The sequence below is a fragment of the Podarcis vaucheri genome (assembly GCF_965113315.1).
Source record: "Podarcis vaucheri genome assembly, chromosome: 9".
Lineage (NCBI taxonomy): Eukaryota > Metazoa > Chordata > Lepidosauria > Squamata > Lacertidae > Podarcis > Podarcis vaucheri.
In genome coordinates this window covers 45,819,194-45,833,901 of record NC_138767.1, presented here as the reverse complement: position 1 = coordinate 45,833,901, position 14,708 = coordinate 45,819,194, and the positions used below count along the sequence as shown (strand labels likewise).

General features: G+C 38.1%; 1 protein-coding gene across 2 annotated transcripts in view; it reads left to right on the top strand.

Annotated features, from left to right (window-relative positions):
- The window catches only part of SPOCK3 (SPARC (osteonectin), cwcv and kazal like domains proteoglycan 3), a 132,409-nt gene extending 118,531 nt beyond the window's left edge, over positions 1-13,878 (top strand). For both annotated transcript variants that reach the window (XM_082237245.1, XM_082237246.1), the window contains 4 exons: positions 7,766-7,987; positions 10,345-10,407; positions 11,686-11,823; positions 12,587-13,878. In XM_082237245.1, the coding sequence (XP_082093371.1) occupies positions 7,766-7,987; positions 10,345-10,407; positions 11,686-11,823; positions 12,587-12,747 (584 nt within the window). In that variant the 3' untranslated portion in view covers positions 12,748-13,878. The remainder of the gene's footprint in view (positions 1-7,765; positions 7,988-10,344; positions 10,408-11,685; positions 11,824-12,586) is intronic.
- Positions 13,879-14,708: the final 830 nt, after the last annotated feature.

Here is a 14,708-nt window from a genome sequence, read left to right as displayed (position 1 = left end):
CAGGCTTTCTTCAAATGATCACTTAGTTCAGAACAAGCTAGTGAGTTTTGTGTGGGTTGTCATTCACAAGTCTATTGTTCAGCCAGGTATGCAGTTCTAAGAAATGGTTCGATACAGGCTGATGATTAGTTGCCTTGAAAGGAGAGGATAAAAAATAAGTGCTTCACTTGAGCTGAGTGGCAGATATACAGTCACTGCAGCATGGTAGCCCTTAACCATTAGTGAATGTTTCTACAGTTACACAAAGGAAGATACTGACAAGCCCATTGTATGAATGGAATCGTGTATGAATGATCAAGCTCCAAAGGGGGGGGGCAACAAGTGAATAATGATGAACTATTAACAGGGACCCATCACCTCCTGGCAAACGGAAGGGGAAGAAATGGAGGCAGTGAGAGATTTTACTTTCTTGGGCTCCATGATCACTGCAGATGGTGACAAGAGTCACGAAATTAAAACACGCCTGCTTCTTGGGAGAAAAGCAATGACAAACCTAGACAGCATCTTAAAAAGCAGAGACATCACCTTGCCAACAAAGGTCTGTATAGTTAAAGCTATGGTTTTCCCAGTAGTGATGTATGGAAGTGAGAGCTGGACCTTAAAGAAGGCTGATTGCCGAAGAATTGATGCTTTTGAATTATGGTGCTGGAGGAGACTCTTGAGAGTCCCATGGACTGCAAGAAGATCAAACCTCTCCATTCTGAAGGAAATCAGCCCTGAGTGCTCACTGGAAGGACAGATCGTGAAGCTGAGGCTCCAATACTTTGGCCACCTCATGAGAAGAGAAGACTCCTTGGAAAAGACCCTGATGTTGGGAAAGATTGAGGGCACAAGGAGATGGGGACGACAGAGGACGAGATGGTTGGACAGTGTTCTCGAAGCTACCAGCATGAGTTTGACCAAACTGTGGGAGTCAGTGGAAGACACGAGTGCCTGCGTGCTCTGGTCCATGAAGTCACGAAGAGTCGGACACAACTAAGCAACAACAATTAACAGGGCAAATCCTTTGAAACATTAAAAGATTTTGTTGCTGTTGCATCAAAAACAAGTGGAATATCAGGTTATGTAATTACTGGTAGGATTTGTTTAAAACAGCAATTATTATATGCAGTGATACATTTTGAGAGTGGCTTCCTACTGAGGAGCCAAGGCAAATTAGATTTTGTAAGCGTTGAACTTGGACCCTTCATTAACACAACAGGCCAACTCTGTGAATTTCTCTCATATCTTGTTTAATAGAGCTTGCCTGCTGCTGACTGCCTACCTTGATACCTTCACTATTAGCATTTTTTAGATGTGCTCGATATTTTTTGTATGCTTTTGTTTGATTAGGTCTTCTACTTTCTGCAAATTTGCATTACTAAAAAATCCTATTATGTTACTTAATTGAAAATGTTATTGCTCTGTGTGATTACTCATGCTGAAGCAATAATAGCAAATAGTCAAAATGAAATAAAGATGAATCTGTATTTATGTGTATTCGTTTCTCTACAATAAATAGAGTGGTACAGGATGTGAAAGCTGGGCTGCTACTTACTTCTACATTCTAAAGATTTACAGTAGAGTTGGTGACCATTATTTCACAGTCCAGTCAATGCAAATTGTAAACAAGACAAGCTTAAACATCAGTTGCAATCAAGAAAACAGAGTCTTGTGCACACACAATCCAGGCTTAAGATTCTTCTGTAGGGACCAGAAAGAATTTTTTTAAATAATGCTCTTTTTGGTCTCTCTTGGCCTAGCTTCTTTAGAACCACAGTATGTTATGGGTAAATGGTGAGGTATAGTTCTGGAATAACCAGGGCACACTCTGTAAAAGATACTTAAAATACTAAATATTTTTGATGCATTGAAAGTAATATAAACTAGGAATGCTTGCATTTTTAAAGTACTTTTGTGTTCATTGTAATTTTAATATTCTTGCAGTTCATTTCTGGAATAATGTGCCAAACACCAGCATTTAAAATGGATTCCATACGAAACAAATGCATATAGAGGAACATTAGGAAAATGCAAATTTCATAAAGCATGCCACTCCTTCACCCAACTTTGAGTGTAGTAGCGTTATCACTCAGTGTAGCACTGCTCCACGTGGCAAAATGTTTGTGTGAAGTAGCTTCCAACCCAGTCCTTGCAGCTCCCTTTCGTCCAATTGCGATCACATAGCACATATCACCGGGACCAAATACTGTGTCCGACAAGCAGCTTGTTGTTTTCCATATTTCGATTTTTCTTACAGTGGCCTTTTAAGCTGCATAGGTGACTGGATTCCTTTTACTCCCTTGTTAGTATATATTACCAGATACCTGAAAGATCACCTCACCCCATACACCCTCAATTAATTACTGTGCTCTGTAGGTGAGGAACTCCTGCAGATACCATCATATCAGGACATCTGTTTAGACCTACCTTTTAGACCTACCCTTGAATATTAGTCACACACAGTTTCTGTTGTATTTTTAGTGCCTACTGAAGACCTTCCTCTTTCAAAAAGCTTTTTAAGTGGAGATCTTTCCCAGCCTTCAGATGTGCTGTTTTTCAGGTTTTTTATGGCATTATCACTTATCTGCCACCCTGGGCTCCATTATGAGAAAGGGTAGGGTGTGATTCAATAAATAAGGAACATTTATATTGTAGGGTTTAGGGAACTCAAACCTGTTCCTTTGTGCATATTATATTGCTGAAACCCTGTTGTGTAGGCTAGCATCCCAGTGGCCATCAGAAAAGTGGCTTGTCTAAAGTACCTAGTATTATCCAGCTGAGTTGAGAGATGAACTAGGGACTTTGTAGCTCATGTGCCTAACTATGTGTCGTGTCTCCCAATGGGATCAGGGCATCAAGGTTTATCTTGCACCTAATTTCTGTGTCTCAGTTCATCAACTACAGCATAGAAGTAATAAGTACTTAATCTTCTTCCCCCTGCTTCTCTCTCCCTTAGGAGCCTGGCAACAAATGAAGCTCCTATGTATTGTTAAAGCTTTCCATAAATCTGAACATGTGTACTTTATCTATTTATTCTGGAGGTTTATATCTAGCCCTTCACCATAAATAAAATCATGGTGCCTCTGGCATACTTGCTACATCAGTCCCATAAAGCGTACCGACACAAGTCAGAGGTCTTTTACTGAACTTTAGAAGGGGGGAAAAAAGGGAAATTCTGAGTCATTTTACATGTCATGCTTCTGGTTGTTTCACTCATGTGTAAAATGCCATTTTGAAGAACTGTCACCAGATAGCAAAACTTTGGGAAATTATCTTTAAAATGATATAGATAACGTTTATTATATATGAAAATGAAAAAAGGAGTCTGCAGGTTGAGATTTTCATGGAATTACCCGACTTATTTTAGCTTCCTCCTTATTCACGTGCCAAAGGAAGGGAGGAAAGTTGGCACAGCTTTATTTGTCAAACCTGTATTTTGAAACATTCAGGATTCAACATTTATCCCCAGAGAGAAAACAAAAATATTTGCCGATATACATTCTTTTTCCTATAAGGTTTTGTTGGTGAATTCCTAGTGGAGGAAATGTCGAGCGCTGTGAAGTGCAAAAGACATTTATGGCAATGTGTGGAATTCAGTACTTCCTTTGGAACTCAGCCCAATGGCAGGTTTCCTGGAAGGAGGAAAAGCTTTTAATGACCCTGTATGTGTGCCAAGTTAGTAAATAGCCAAGTGGTGCAACCTAAGCCAAATGAAAGAATATTCTTCTGTGCAGGAGTGAGTAGGGAGAACCCAAATTAACAGTTTAATAGTTGACAAAAACATTTCTGGTTTAAATCTGGTTGGTCTAGGTTCTTTCCAGAGGGGTAAAGCAGACTTCTAATCATATTCACAACTCCTCCTTGCTTCTGTGTGTGCTGGTTGTTAAGTTTGTCTGAATGACATAATGTGAAAGGCTTATATTCTCTGAATTGTCTAAGGGGGAAGTTGCTTTCTCAAATGGTAAGTAGCTCAGTGTGAGGGGGGGGGACTTATCCTGTGCAACCTAGTGCAAAAAAGAGGGGGGGGGGAGTTAGGCAAGTGGAAGAGATGATGTGACTAAAGTACCAGATTGACAAATTTTGCCATAGCGGCCAAAAGTCTAAACTGTTGCCTCTTCTTCCCTGACTATGAATAAACTTTCACATTTGCAGAAGACCACCAAGAATTTCTGATTCTCAGGTGTTTAACAGGAACTCCAAATTAGGCTTCAGACACAAAGAAACCTGAAGGGAAAACAAGAAATGGATTTTTTTATATATTTTTTTGTATAAAAGGACTACAAGATCAATTCTAGGCTGAGATACAAGTCTTCTCATTGTTTTACACATAGATCTTGCTGCTGGATTTCAGGGAAGTATTGGGAAATGGGGAGTAGATCTTATACGTTTGAAGTCCACCTATCCCAGGTGAAGGCAATACTCAGCTCCGTGGGCCAGTGATCTCAATATAAGGCAGCTGCCTGCATTTCTATGTGGTGCAGTGATTAGAACATCATACTAGGACCCAGAAAACTGGGTTCAACCCCCCATGAGCCAGGAAGCTTACTGAGTTACCTCGGGCCGATCACCATCTCTCAGCCTAATCTGTCTCACAGGGCTGTTGTAAGGAGAAGGGAAGAGCTATTTGTGCCAGGCTGAGCTGCTTGGAGGAAAAGCAAGATATTAATTCAATAATAAATAAATAAAAGGGTCCATTTAGTGCCCTGTAGTGTGGGTGAAAAAGACCAACAACTGAATCCACCACATGTGTGAGGTGATCCACACCTTCCACTTCCAGCTGCACACTGTCATTGACTAGGTTTAATTTCAGACACCCCTGGCTCAACTAGGTTTACATACCACAGCTCAGCTCTGCAACATGAAGACAGCCACCCTTTCCTCCCATAACTACAGCTGTTGCACACACCTGGCCCCATCTGGACTGTGCATTTAAAACAGTACCATATGAATTTACAGTCATGGCTTCCCCCAAATAATTCTGGGAACTGTAGTTTGTTAAGGATGCCGAGAGTTGTTGAAAGACCACAGTTTCCTTCACTACGGTTTACATGTGGCAAGGGATTTACTGCCTTTTTGTGCTATTGGATGAAAACATATGTGCATGGTAGGGAGTGTGGCGATCAGAAAACCGAGTGAGAGTATGGAATTGTTACTTTGGAAAGGGTAATTTTATCGGAGGAGCACAATAAAATAATACGGAATGGTTTTGTTTGGTTGAAAGTACCCGCAATTGGACCAGAGGCCATATTTCAGACCAGGTTTACATTTCACTGGCTGCTATTTGCTCCAGAAGTAGCTTTTTTACAATAAACACCACCTTCACACAAATAGTAGCTAAGAGGAGAAATTTCTAGCAGGCAACTGGCACACCTCATATTTTTTCTTTGAAATAAAATTGGCTCATTTAAGCCACATTTTAGAGGAGGCGGAGGGCGGGGGGGGAGTAAGGTAAGTTGTATTTTGACGCTAAGCAGTTCCTCAAACAGAAGAGGGCATACAAGATACTGTAGGTAACTTCTAAACATTTCTGCCAACCTAAACAATAAATAACATAATTTTTTGGTGAAGATTTTTCAGGATTTGAAACCACAAAGAATTTCTTCTTGTTGCTAGCAAATCTATCTGTTTATTCTGAAAATGGGAAAGCATTTGAAAACAGGTCAATATAACTCTTCCCTTAGAGATCCTGCAGCAGATAATGTATATTTTGGTGTGTTTGATGTCTTCAGGCATGGTCAGGAACTCTTAATTTCCTTTAGTTATCTCCAGTCACTGCATCCCTCAGTGCCTTGTCCAGGCTGTGTACAGATCCTACTCTGCATGGTCAAAAATATGTGACTTTGGTATATTTTAACAAGAGATGATAGAGAATTATATGTAGACACTTTTAATAAATATTGAGCCAAGTTACCATACTTTAAAAGTATGTTGCAAGTTGGTTCTCTTAAGCAGATGTAATTGGGTCTGAGTTCAGTGTTCATTAGGTCAATTCATATTGTGTTCTAGCTTGCAGTCCCATACAGGCCATTGGTATTTATTCAGCCTCTTACTTCAGTAGTCTCGATTTTGTTTCTACAGGAACAGCATTCAGTAAGAGTATTTGAGAGTTAATCACTTTGCATCCAAACAATATTTTAAGTTTTATACCTCTTTATACTGTATTTAAATCCTCTGTTGCTGTATATTAAGCAGTTGCGTTTTGCTGCGGTTTTGTATGAATATCTTCTCAGCATTCTCCTTCCTATTGTGACGGGTGCTTGGTAGACAATATGGGCACTGGATGTTAGATTAAAACTGAAGGTGACAAATTCCCTTCTCTCCTTAAGGGAACGCTTTGGGCCATTTGTGCCGTTTGCTTGATTTTCTACAGCATTTTTGAAGTTTCTGTCTTTAGTTCCCAGCCATTACAGGATTTTAGTTCTTCACATCTTTCTGTTTTCAAGGATGGGGCCTTTTAGGATTTTGCCATGTAATAGCTGCACCCCGCACTACAAGCTGCACTGGTGATGCATACAGGGAGCAAGTTCATGCTGAAAACATCCATGGAACTTCGCATGAATTGGCTTTTTGATATGGTCAGGTGTCGGCATGTATAATTCTTGCTTTGCTTGTGACAGCCAATTTCAGCTTGAAAATTGTGTTGTTCTCTGTGATTTCAGTTTCTTTATATTATGGATAAATAATAATAATAATAAAAACATTACCTAGAATATTTGCCTGCCGGTACTGTTAACACAGGACTTCCCAAAATCTTTTATGGCATCTTGTTAGTGATCTCTGGTCTTATGTTAGTGACAGAAAATTCAGACCAAGAACATTTCATGTTCAAAGTAGGCAATCATACTTTGACCGAGCTAGATGAGAGGGTGTAGATGAGTAGACTATCTCTTGCTTTGTTTGTTTTTTTTTTTGTTTGTTTGTTTGACTGAAAGGTAGGCTGCAACTTAATTAGAGCACTGTTCAGGGTGCTTGTCCCAGTTTCCTCCCCACAATGGAAACTCCTCTCCCCTCGGGACTGCTTTACTGGCTGCATGTGAAAAGGCACAGGGTCCTCCTATTTTTTTCACCTATGCAAGAACAGTATGCTTTTTGCAGAACTTACAAACCAGACCTAGCTTATCAATCATAAGGAATCATAAGAATCCAGTTTGAGAGATTTGTCTTCTGTTGTGCCAGAGGGAGCTCTTAAAAAGATGCAATGTTTTTTATCCCCTACCTTCCCACCCATCCCAAAAATACCCAGGGCAACTTAGTCCAAACTAGCTCTCCTCAGTCTGATTTGCTTGAGAGAGAGCAAGAAGGAAGACTGGCATACCTTTCTACAGAGGAAGCCAAAGTAGCAGCACAATGCTTTCTTTATGGTTCCTTGTGCCAGGCTCCACTGTTTTTATCTGGACTTCAGTCTCCATTTCTTACCAATTTTATATAACCATACCAGTCTTCCCAGGTACATACCCAGTCTTACTCAGTTACTTCTCATTTTATGGATGTCAACATTGCTGAAGTCAGGGTGCAATAATTATTTCCCACTATTGCATGCCTTGAATTTTCAAGCAAGCATATGTTTTCAAGTGTCTTGAGATTAAATGCTATGCTAAATAATAGATGCAGATACTCTTGTTTTTATGCAGTTAGCATGTTACTTTTACAAGCTGGTCATCAGCACACACTCTGAACTTATTTTTGACTGGTAAAGATGTTTCCATGACTTCCCTGGCTTTGCCAAGTTGTGAGCTAGCTGAATCTTTCTCTCATTCGATTTCTTTGTATTTCTGCCTCTTAGGATTTGATACCAGCATTTTGCCAATTTGCAAGGACTCTCTTGGCTGGATGTTTAACAGGCTTGATACGAACTACGACCTCCTACTGGACCAGTCAGAGCTTGGAAGCATTTACCTTGACAAGAATGAACAGTGCACCAAGGCATTCTTCAACTCTTGTGACACTTACAAAGACAGTTTGATATCTAACAATGAGTGGTGCTACTGCTTTCAGAGGCAGCAAGGTACAATGCTAGAACAACTTGAAAACCTTGATGTTAGACATTTAACTCTTAGTTGTTTCTCTCTCTCTCTCTCTCTCTCTCTCTCTCTCTCTCTGTGTGTGTGTGAGAGAGAGAGATTAAATCTTATAAAAGGTTATGGAAAAGTAAGAGGTTCTGTGAGAAATCCACTTTTTAAGGGGCTGTGAAAAGTTACAGTGAGCAGGATCCAGAGAACTATAAAAGGAGTTGTGATAATGCAACAGGGCTTCCTTGTCTTCTGCTTCCTAATGCAAATTACTAAAACATGACTCCTGTTGGGCAGTTTCCCCTCTAATACAGGGTGAAATAAGGTGTGTCAGGAAAAACTCTGACACCATCCCTTGCAGAAAGTCGTCTGCTTAAAGAAGGATCACTCTTCAGCAACCCAGTATAAAAAATACACACTAGATAAAAGGTATATAATAGGGTTGTTTTGTAATAAATTTACAAAAGTGCTACTGATAAGCATAGCAATTTGTTTCTAATAGCTGGGTTTGTCTTCTGATTATCTGGCTTGTGTTTGATACTTTGTTTCTCAATTTAGTATCAATAGAATTGGCATATTTCTTGTCACACAGCCACCCCTTTCTAAGGAGGCTGTTTCGAAACAGAATCTCCATAACCCATTCAAGCATTTTGTTTATCTTTCTATTTTCCCCCAAGGTAAAATTCAAAATCGAAAATGAAGGGTAAATACAGACTGATCTGCATGAATAGTCAGTTTGTATTTCAATCTGTATTGATTCTCTCATTTGCATGACTAATGCACTAAAGGTCTATTGATGTTTGAAGTCTTCTGCAACAGATATATTAAAAAATCATAAAAATTGTGTGTGTGTGTGTGTGTGTGTATACACACACACTGAACAGATTTTATGATTGTGTATTCCATTAAAAACTGCAGAATTTGCAACAATCAGTAGCATTTCAGCATTGTTTAGACTAAACAAGCAGTAACACAATTTTAGTCCATTGTAACCTTGGTATATAATAAAACAAAATCAAAAGTAATATGGACTTAGCCTTAAATTTAGCTCAGTAGCAAAGCTATTGACAATAGAGGAAATCAGTGAAAGTGATGCAGCTGTTGAACACACACACACAGAGAGAGAGAGAGAGAGAGAGAGCTCAATCCAGCCAGTATTAAGAACTTTTCAATTTCAATGCAAAAGATTTAAGTGTGTGCTTAACTCTTCTATTGAAATACACGGGACTTGAAAGTATTCAACCTTGTACTGTGCTCCAGGAAATTCAGATTTGTGAAATATGCTTACATTGTAGAGTTACTCTAAAGACACAGCATTCTAAAGTACTTGTCTTTTAAGACTTTTCTTCTGCTTGTGACCCAGATAATAGTTATTAAAGCAAACACATGTATGCACATGCATAAATAAATAAAATTGTTTCAGGATTCACTCATCCAATATTATTTTAGTAGAATTCTGCTGATCAGTGACTACTAAGAGTTATACAGCCAAGATTGCACAGAGTTAAAAAACATTTTAAATATTTTCCCATCTACTAAGTGCAAGGATGCTAATAATGAGGGGGGGAAACCTTAGATGGATAAAGATAATTGTTTCTCCTCATAATACTAGGATTCACGGTGAGAGTAGGTTCACAAAATATTATTTCACACTTCACAATATTTAATTTGTGAGTTCCATTACTTACGATACCCTGGAAAAAGACCTGGAAATAGACTGGGAACCAGTGCAGATTTAAAAGTGCAGACTTCCTATGGTCAAACTGTTTATTGCAGTTAATTATCATCTGGCAGTTTTCAGACTGTTTTTTAAAGAAAATACTACGATAGCCTTAAAGAATATCAGACAAGATCTGGTTAGTAGGTCTATCAGATGGTGATTATCAACAGTCTAGGTCAAAAGCCAAGGGTGGTATTCAACGAAGTTTAAAACAGAGCAGACCCACTGAAACTTGTAAACATAACTAACTTGGGTCCATTAATTTCAGTGGGTCCACTTTCAGTAAAACTTTAATACCATCCCATGTATCCTCTTTTTAACAGATGTTAGTTGTGAAAGATTGCTGATGCTATCATGCTTTGCTTACAAGTGTCATAGAGGTATCTGGAGGAAGACCTCTGATGAAGTCAGAATTCTAGGCTGAATATGTGTTTTTTCTAAAACAGCAAAACTGTTCTTACATTCTGTCTGTAGAAGAACCGGCTTCCAGTTCACATCTGTTAATAATAACAATGTCAGTGAGAGTAAGCCATTTTTAAATCCTATACTTGAAGTTAAATCGTAAGCAGAGCAAGCCATTCCTAAATTCTCACACATAACTGAAGTTTAACTTATCTGATGTCATCATTCTAGATCCACCTTGCCAGACAGAGCTCAGCAACATTCAGAAACAGCAAGGGGGAAGGAAGCTCCTAGGTAAGTCATAGATCATTCTTTTGAAGCTTTTATTGCTTACATAAATAACTCTAGCGAAACTGCAACAGAAAATCAATATGAATCCTAAAATGATGGACCAAACTAAATTCCAGTAACAGAATTTATAAAGTCTTTGAAAACCATTAAACTTAGTTTTATTACCTTATCAGTTCCAAGATATTACATATGTTTTATTACAGTACTATAATGTCAATTTTTTTCACTTTATAAAACCTACTGCGAAAAGAAGGGTTAGATGATTCAGTCGTAAAATAACATATGGTTTTAAATGTTCTGTTTAATATTTCCTTCAAATCTCTTACGTGAATAATTGTTCATTGAATCTAAAAGTTTGCATAATTATACTCAGAGTTAAAGACTTCGTATTTTAAATTGAAGCAATTTCCTCCAAATTTGTTGCATATGTTACAGTGTTTAAAATAAATTGTATTCTTATTCTGATATACTTAATAAACTTAAGTAGAATTTAGGTAGCAATCCTGTACATACTTACCTGAGAGTAAGTCCCATTGAACTCAGTGACTTTTGAATTCAGTTGGGCTTTGCCACTGTTACTCTTCCATGGCAACCAACATGAAATACACATCCCTTGCAGAGTATCTTAACCCTATTCAAACATATGAAAAAATACAATATGAATTAGGTATCAGTAGAACAAGGAAAAGGCAATGTAGACATTCCTTTTCGGGTAGAACAGAGACCTTTTATGGCAAGCAATTGGGAAACATGCTTTGATATTTATTGAAACCTTTAAACACACAGTGGTACCTCGGGTTACAGACGCTTCAGGTTACAGACTCTGCTAACCCAGAAATTGTACCTCGGGTTAAGAACTTTGCTTCAGGATGATAACAGAAATCGTGTGGTGGCAGCGGGAGGTCCCATTAGCTGAAGTGGTAACTCAGGTTAAGAACAGTTTCAGGTTAAGAACAGACCTCCAGAATGAATTAAGTTTTTAACCCGAGGTACCATTGTATCAGTACTTAACCTGAGAATGAAATAGGAGATATAACAGATAAATTCTGCATATTCACAAGTTTCATAGAATCATAGCGTTAGAAGGGATCACAAGGGTAATATAGTTCTTGCAAGGCAGGAATCTTTTGCCCAATGTGGGGCTTGAACCCACAACCTTGAGAGATTAAGAGTCTTGTGCTCTACCGACTGAGCTATTCAGGCATTGCTTGGTTGAAGCCAGGACATTTATGCTGCAAGAGTGACTGCACGTCCCTGGTAATGTTTTTGTGTATTGCACAGGGCAGTATATACCTTTATGTGATGAAGATGGTTACTACAAGCCAACTCAGTGCCATGGAAGTGCAGGACAGTGCTGGTGCGTGGACAGATATGGCAATGAGGTAACAGGATCCAGAACACATGGAGCTGCAGACTGTGGTAAATCACATAATTCCATTTCCAGTTGTTTGGATGAGAAAAGTTTGTCAGGTCCTGTGCCCCCCCCCCCCCGCAGCTGATCTTTGAGGTCTGAATTTACCACCTAGAGTATGCCCTGTTATCTGATTTCCTTGATAGAGAGAATTGGAATCTCTCTTAATCCATAGATGATACTTGCTTTTAAAGCAACTGTATTAAAAACTGATCATTCAAGGCTGCCTCAAACCCAATTTTTCTGTTGGTTAGGCAAATTTCCAAGTAAAGTATTTGCTGATACAGGACTGTTGTGTGCAGAATCAGCCCCCACCCCACCCCCTGTAGATTGTGATCTACACCTTCACAGTTATAAGCCTTTTACATAATAAAACACAGCACAACTCAGAACATCATCTCACACTTTTGGGGGGGGGGGGTTCTTAATTAGAAACTGTTACTTTCTGCTTGTTTCTTGTAATAATTAAAATTAGTTTTGACAAGCCCATTTTGTATTTATACATAATGACAATATATATATATCTCATCTTGAGTTATCAGTATTCCTTACCAGTGTTTTTACTAGTCTTTTTCAAAATGCATTTTGTAGTAGATGGTTAAATTTGTGCCTTGGAGTCAGACAATGAATGAAAGCAACTTTAGGATGCAGCGGAGGGACAGAAGGTCTTTGAGTAGTTGGATTCTGAACTCCCTTGGGCCACAAATATATTTAAAAAAATAGCTTTAAATAATACTTGACACAAAGTAATGCAGCTATATTCTCCTTTAGCTATTGATCTGGAAACATCAGGTGATTTTGCCAGCGGTGATTTCCATGAATGGACGGACGATGAGGATGACGATATGATGAATGACGAAGATGAAATTGAAGATGACGATGAGGATGAAGGGGACGATGATGATGACGATGACCACGAAGGATATATTTGATGCTTTTAGCTGTGACTAAATTGTCTCTTTCTACAAGATGACGCCCCAGAAAATTCCTATACCTTCGAAGGTCAAAAGGATTCTAAACAACATGTATATTTTGTATGATTATTTGAAATATTGAAGCTGGAGTCATAGACTTCCTTTGTTTAAATGAAAAGCATTATATTATGTGTTGTTTTTATATGCCGTTGAGCAGAAGAAAACACACTGGAGTCTAGCCTGAAGAAAGAAACATATGTGTGCTACTAAAAAAATAATAATATGTGCAGATAATCATAAGGACAACCAAACTTAAAACCTTCCATGAAAAAGACATCTTCTGTTTGGAATTGTGTGTGTGTATGGCCGCTTCCAGCAGGTGCTCTGTGATAAGTAAAGCAACTTAAACTTTAGCAGTGATTTAGGCCATGTGGACTTCTTTGCATGGGCACAATAAGGAAAGTTTGATTAAGGAAATAACCTGTCGCCAGCCTATAATTTACCAGAGGAGTGGAGAAACTGTGACTATAGAAGAAGGTGTCAGGTCCTCCTTTGTGTTTGCAACTGTTATGTTTTTGACTCTGAAATTACTACCATCTTGAAATGACATTTTAAATGCAGTAAACCAGGAAAAGTATAGATTCTGCAAATCTAAAGTTTTGTTGTCCTTTTGTTCTTTTATTTCTTCCTTGTTCATGTCAAAATCATGTAAGCTTGTTACGCGTGCAGGCGGCCTGATGATTTTACTTTTATTTCTATAGTATTCTAACCATAAATTTTAGTTTAACATATTTTAACGGGAAAACTTTGCATAAAGAGTGTGTTTTTATAATACTGTGTTGGAGAATGACACGTGCCCTAAGAAATGCTTTTGAACCCTAACTGTGACTTTTTAGTTTCCAGGCTCAAACTAATTTTGCATCTCTCTCCTAATTCATGCCCTGTTTGGATATTAGTTCGATTTTTTAGAGGAGTTATTGTAAGGTGCCTTGCAAAATAGAAATAGAAAGATTTATAGCATGCATACCAATATAAGATTATTAGGCATTAGCCAAGCATTTCCAAATTCCAAATTTAATATCAATATAGGTACTGCTGCTGGAATGGAGAAATACGTTATTTCCCACCCACCACCCACCCCATTGTTATGTAATTACCATGTAGAATACATTATAATTCTTAAGTAGGGTTGCATTCAAAATTGACTGTAGAGAAAATTATTTTAATCACTATATTTATGTTAGCATGTTAATTAATTGTGTAGACGTTCTAAAACTCCACTACCTTCATTCATATCAGACCTGTGGCTTTGTGCCATAATAAAATTGAAAGAACCTGTGTAATATTATGCAAGCAGTTGTTTAATTTCAACTGTGTGTTAACTGTTTTCCCTGATTTTTATCTGCAGTTAATTGCAAGAAAAAAATGGTTTCTTCTTTGCATTTAATTTCAATAGGTTTAATAACTAAATTTAATGATTATCTTATGTAACATTAAAGTATACTGCAGTTTTCTTTTTTATGTTTATGTATAGGTTGCAAAATAAAGACTCTCATAACCAACTTTTACCCTGAATGCTGTAATGATTCTTATGGGTACAGCTGCCTTCAAACCCTTGGCAACATTTTTCTTTTGAGACAAATAAAAAACTATACCCAAGTTAGGTGAGAAATGCACGCCACCAAGCAGCAATTTTGGGCAACAATCCATATAGTTTTTGGTAATTTCAGCAAAAGCATTATTTCTATGGAATGCATACAAGCCATAACCAACTCCCCTGTCTCAGACTCACTTGGTGAATAGGAGCAGTACTCTTAGAGTAGTCTATAGGGATACAGACTTCTTCTGGATCCTTCATCCATTTGCTCTAAGAGCTGTATATGAGGTTTGTGTACAATGAGTCACTTCTCCTTCTCTTTGTCATCTTTGTCTGCAAGTTTGCTCCACCACAAGTATGTTGGATATTGATCACTTACTGG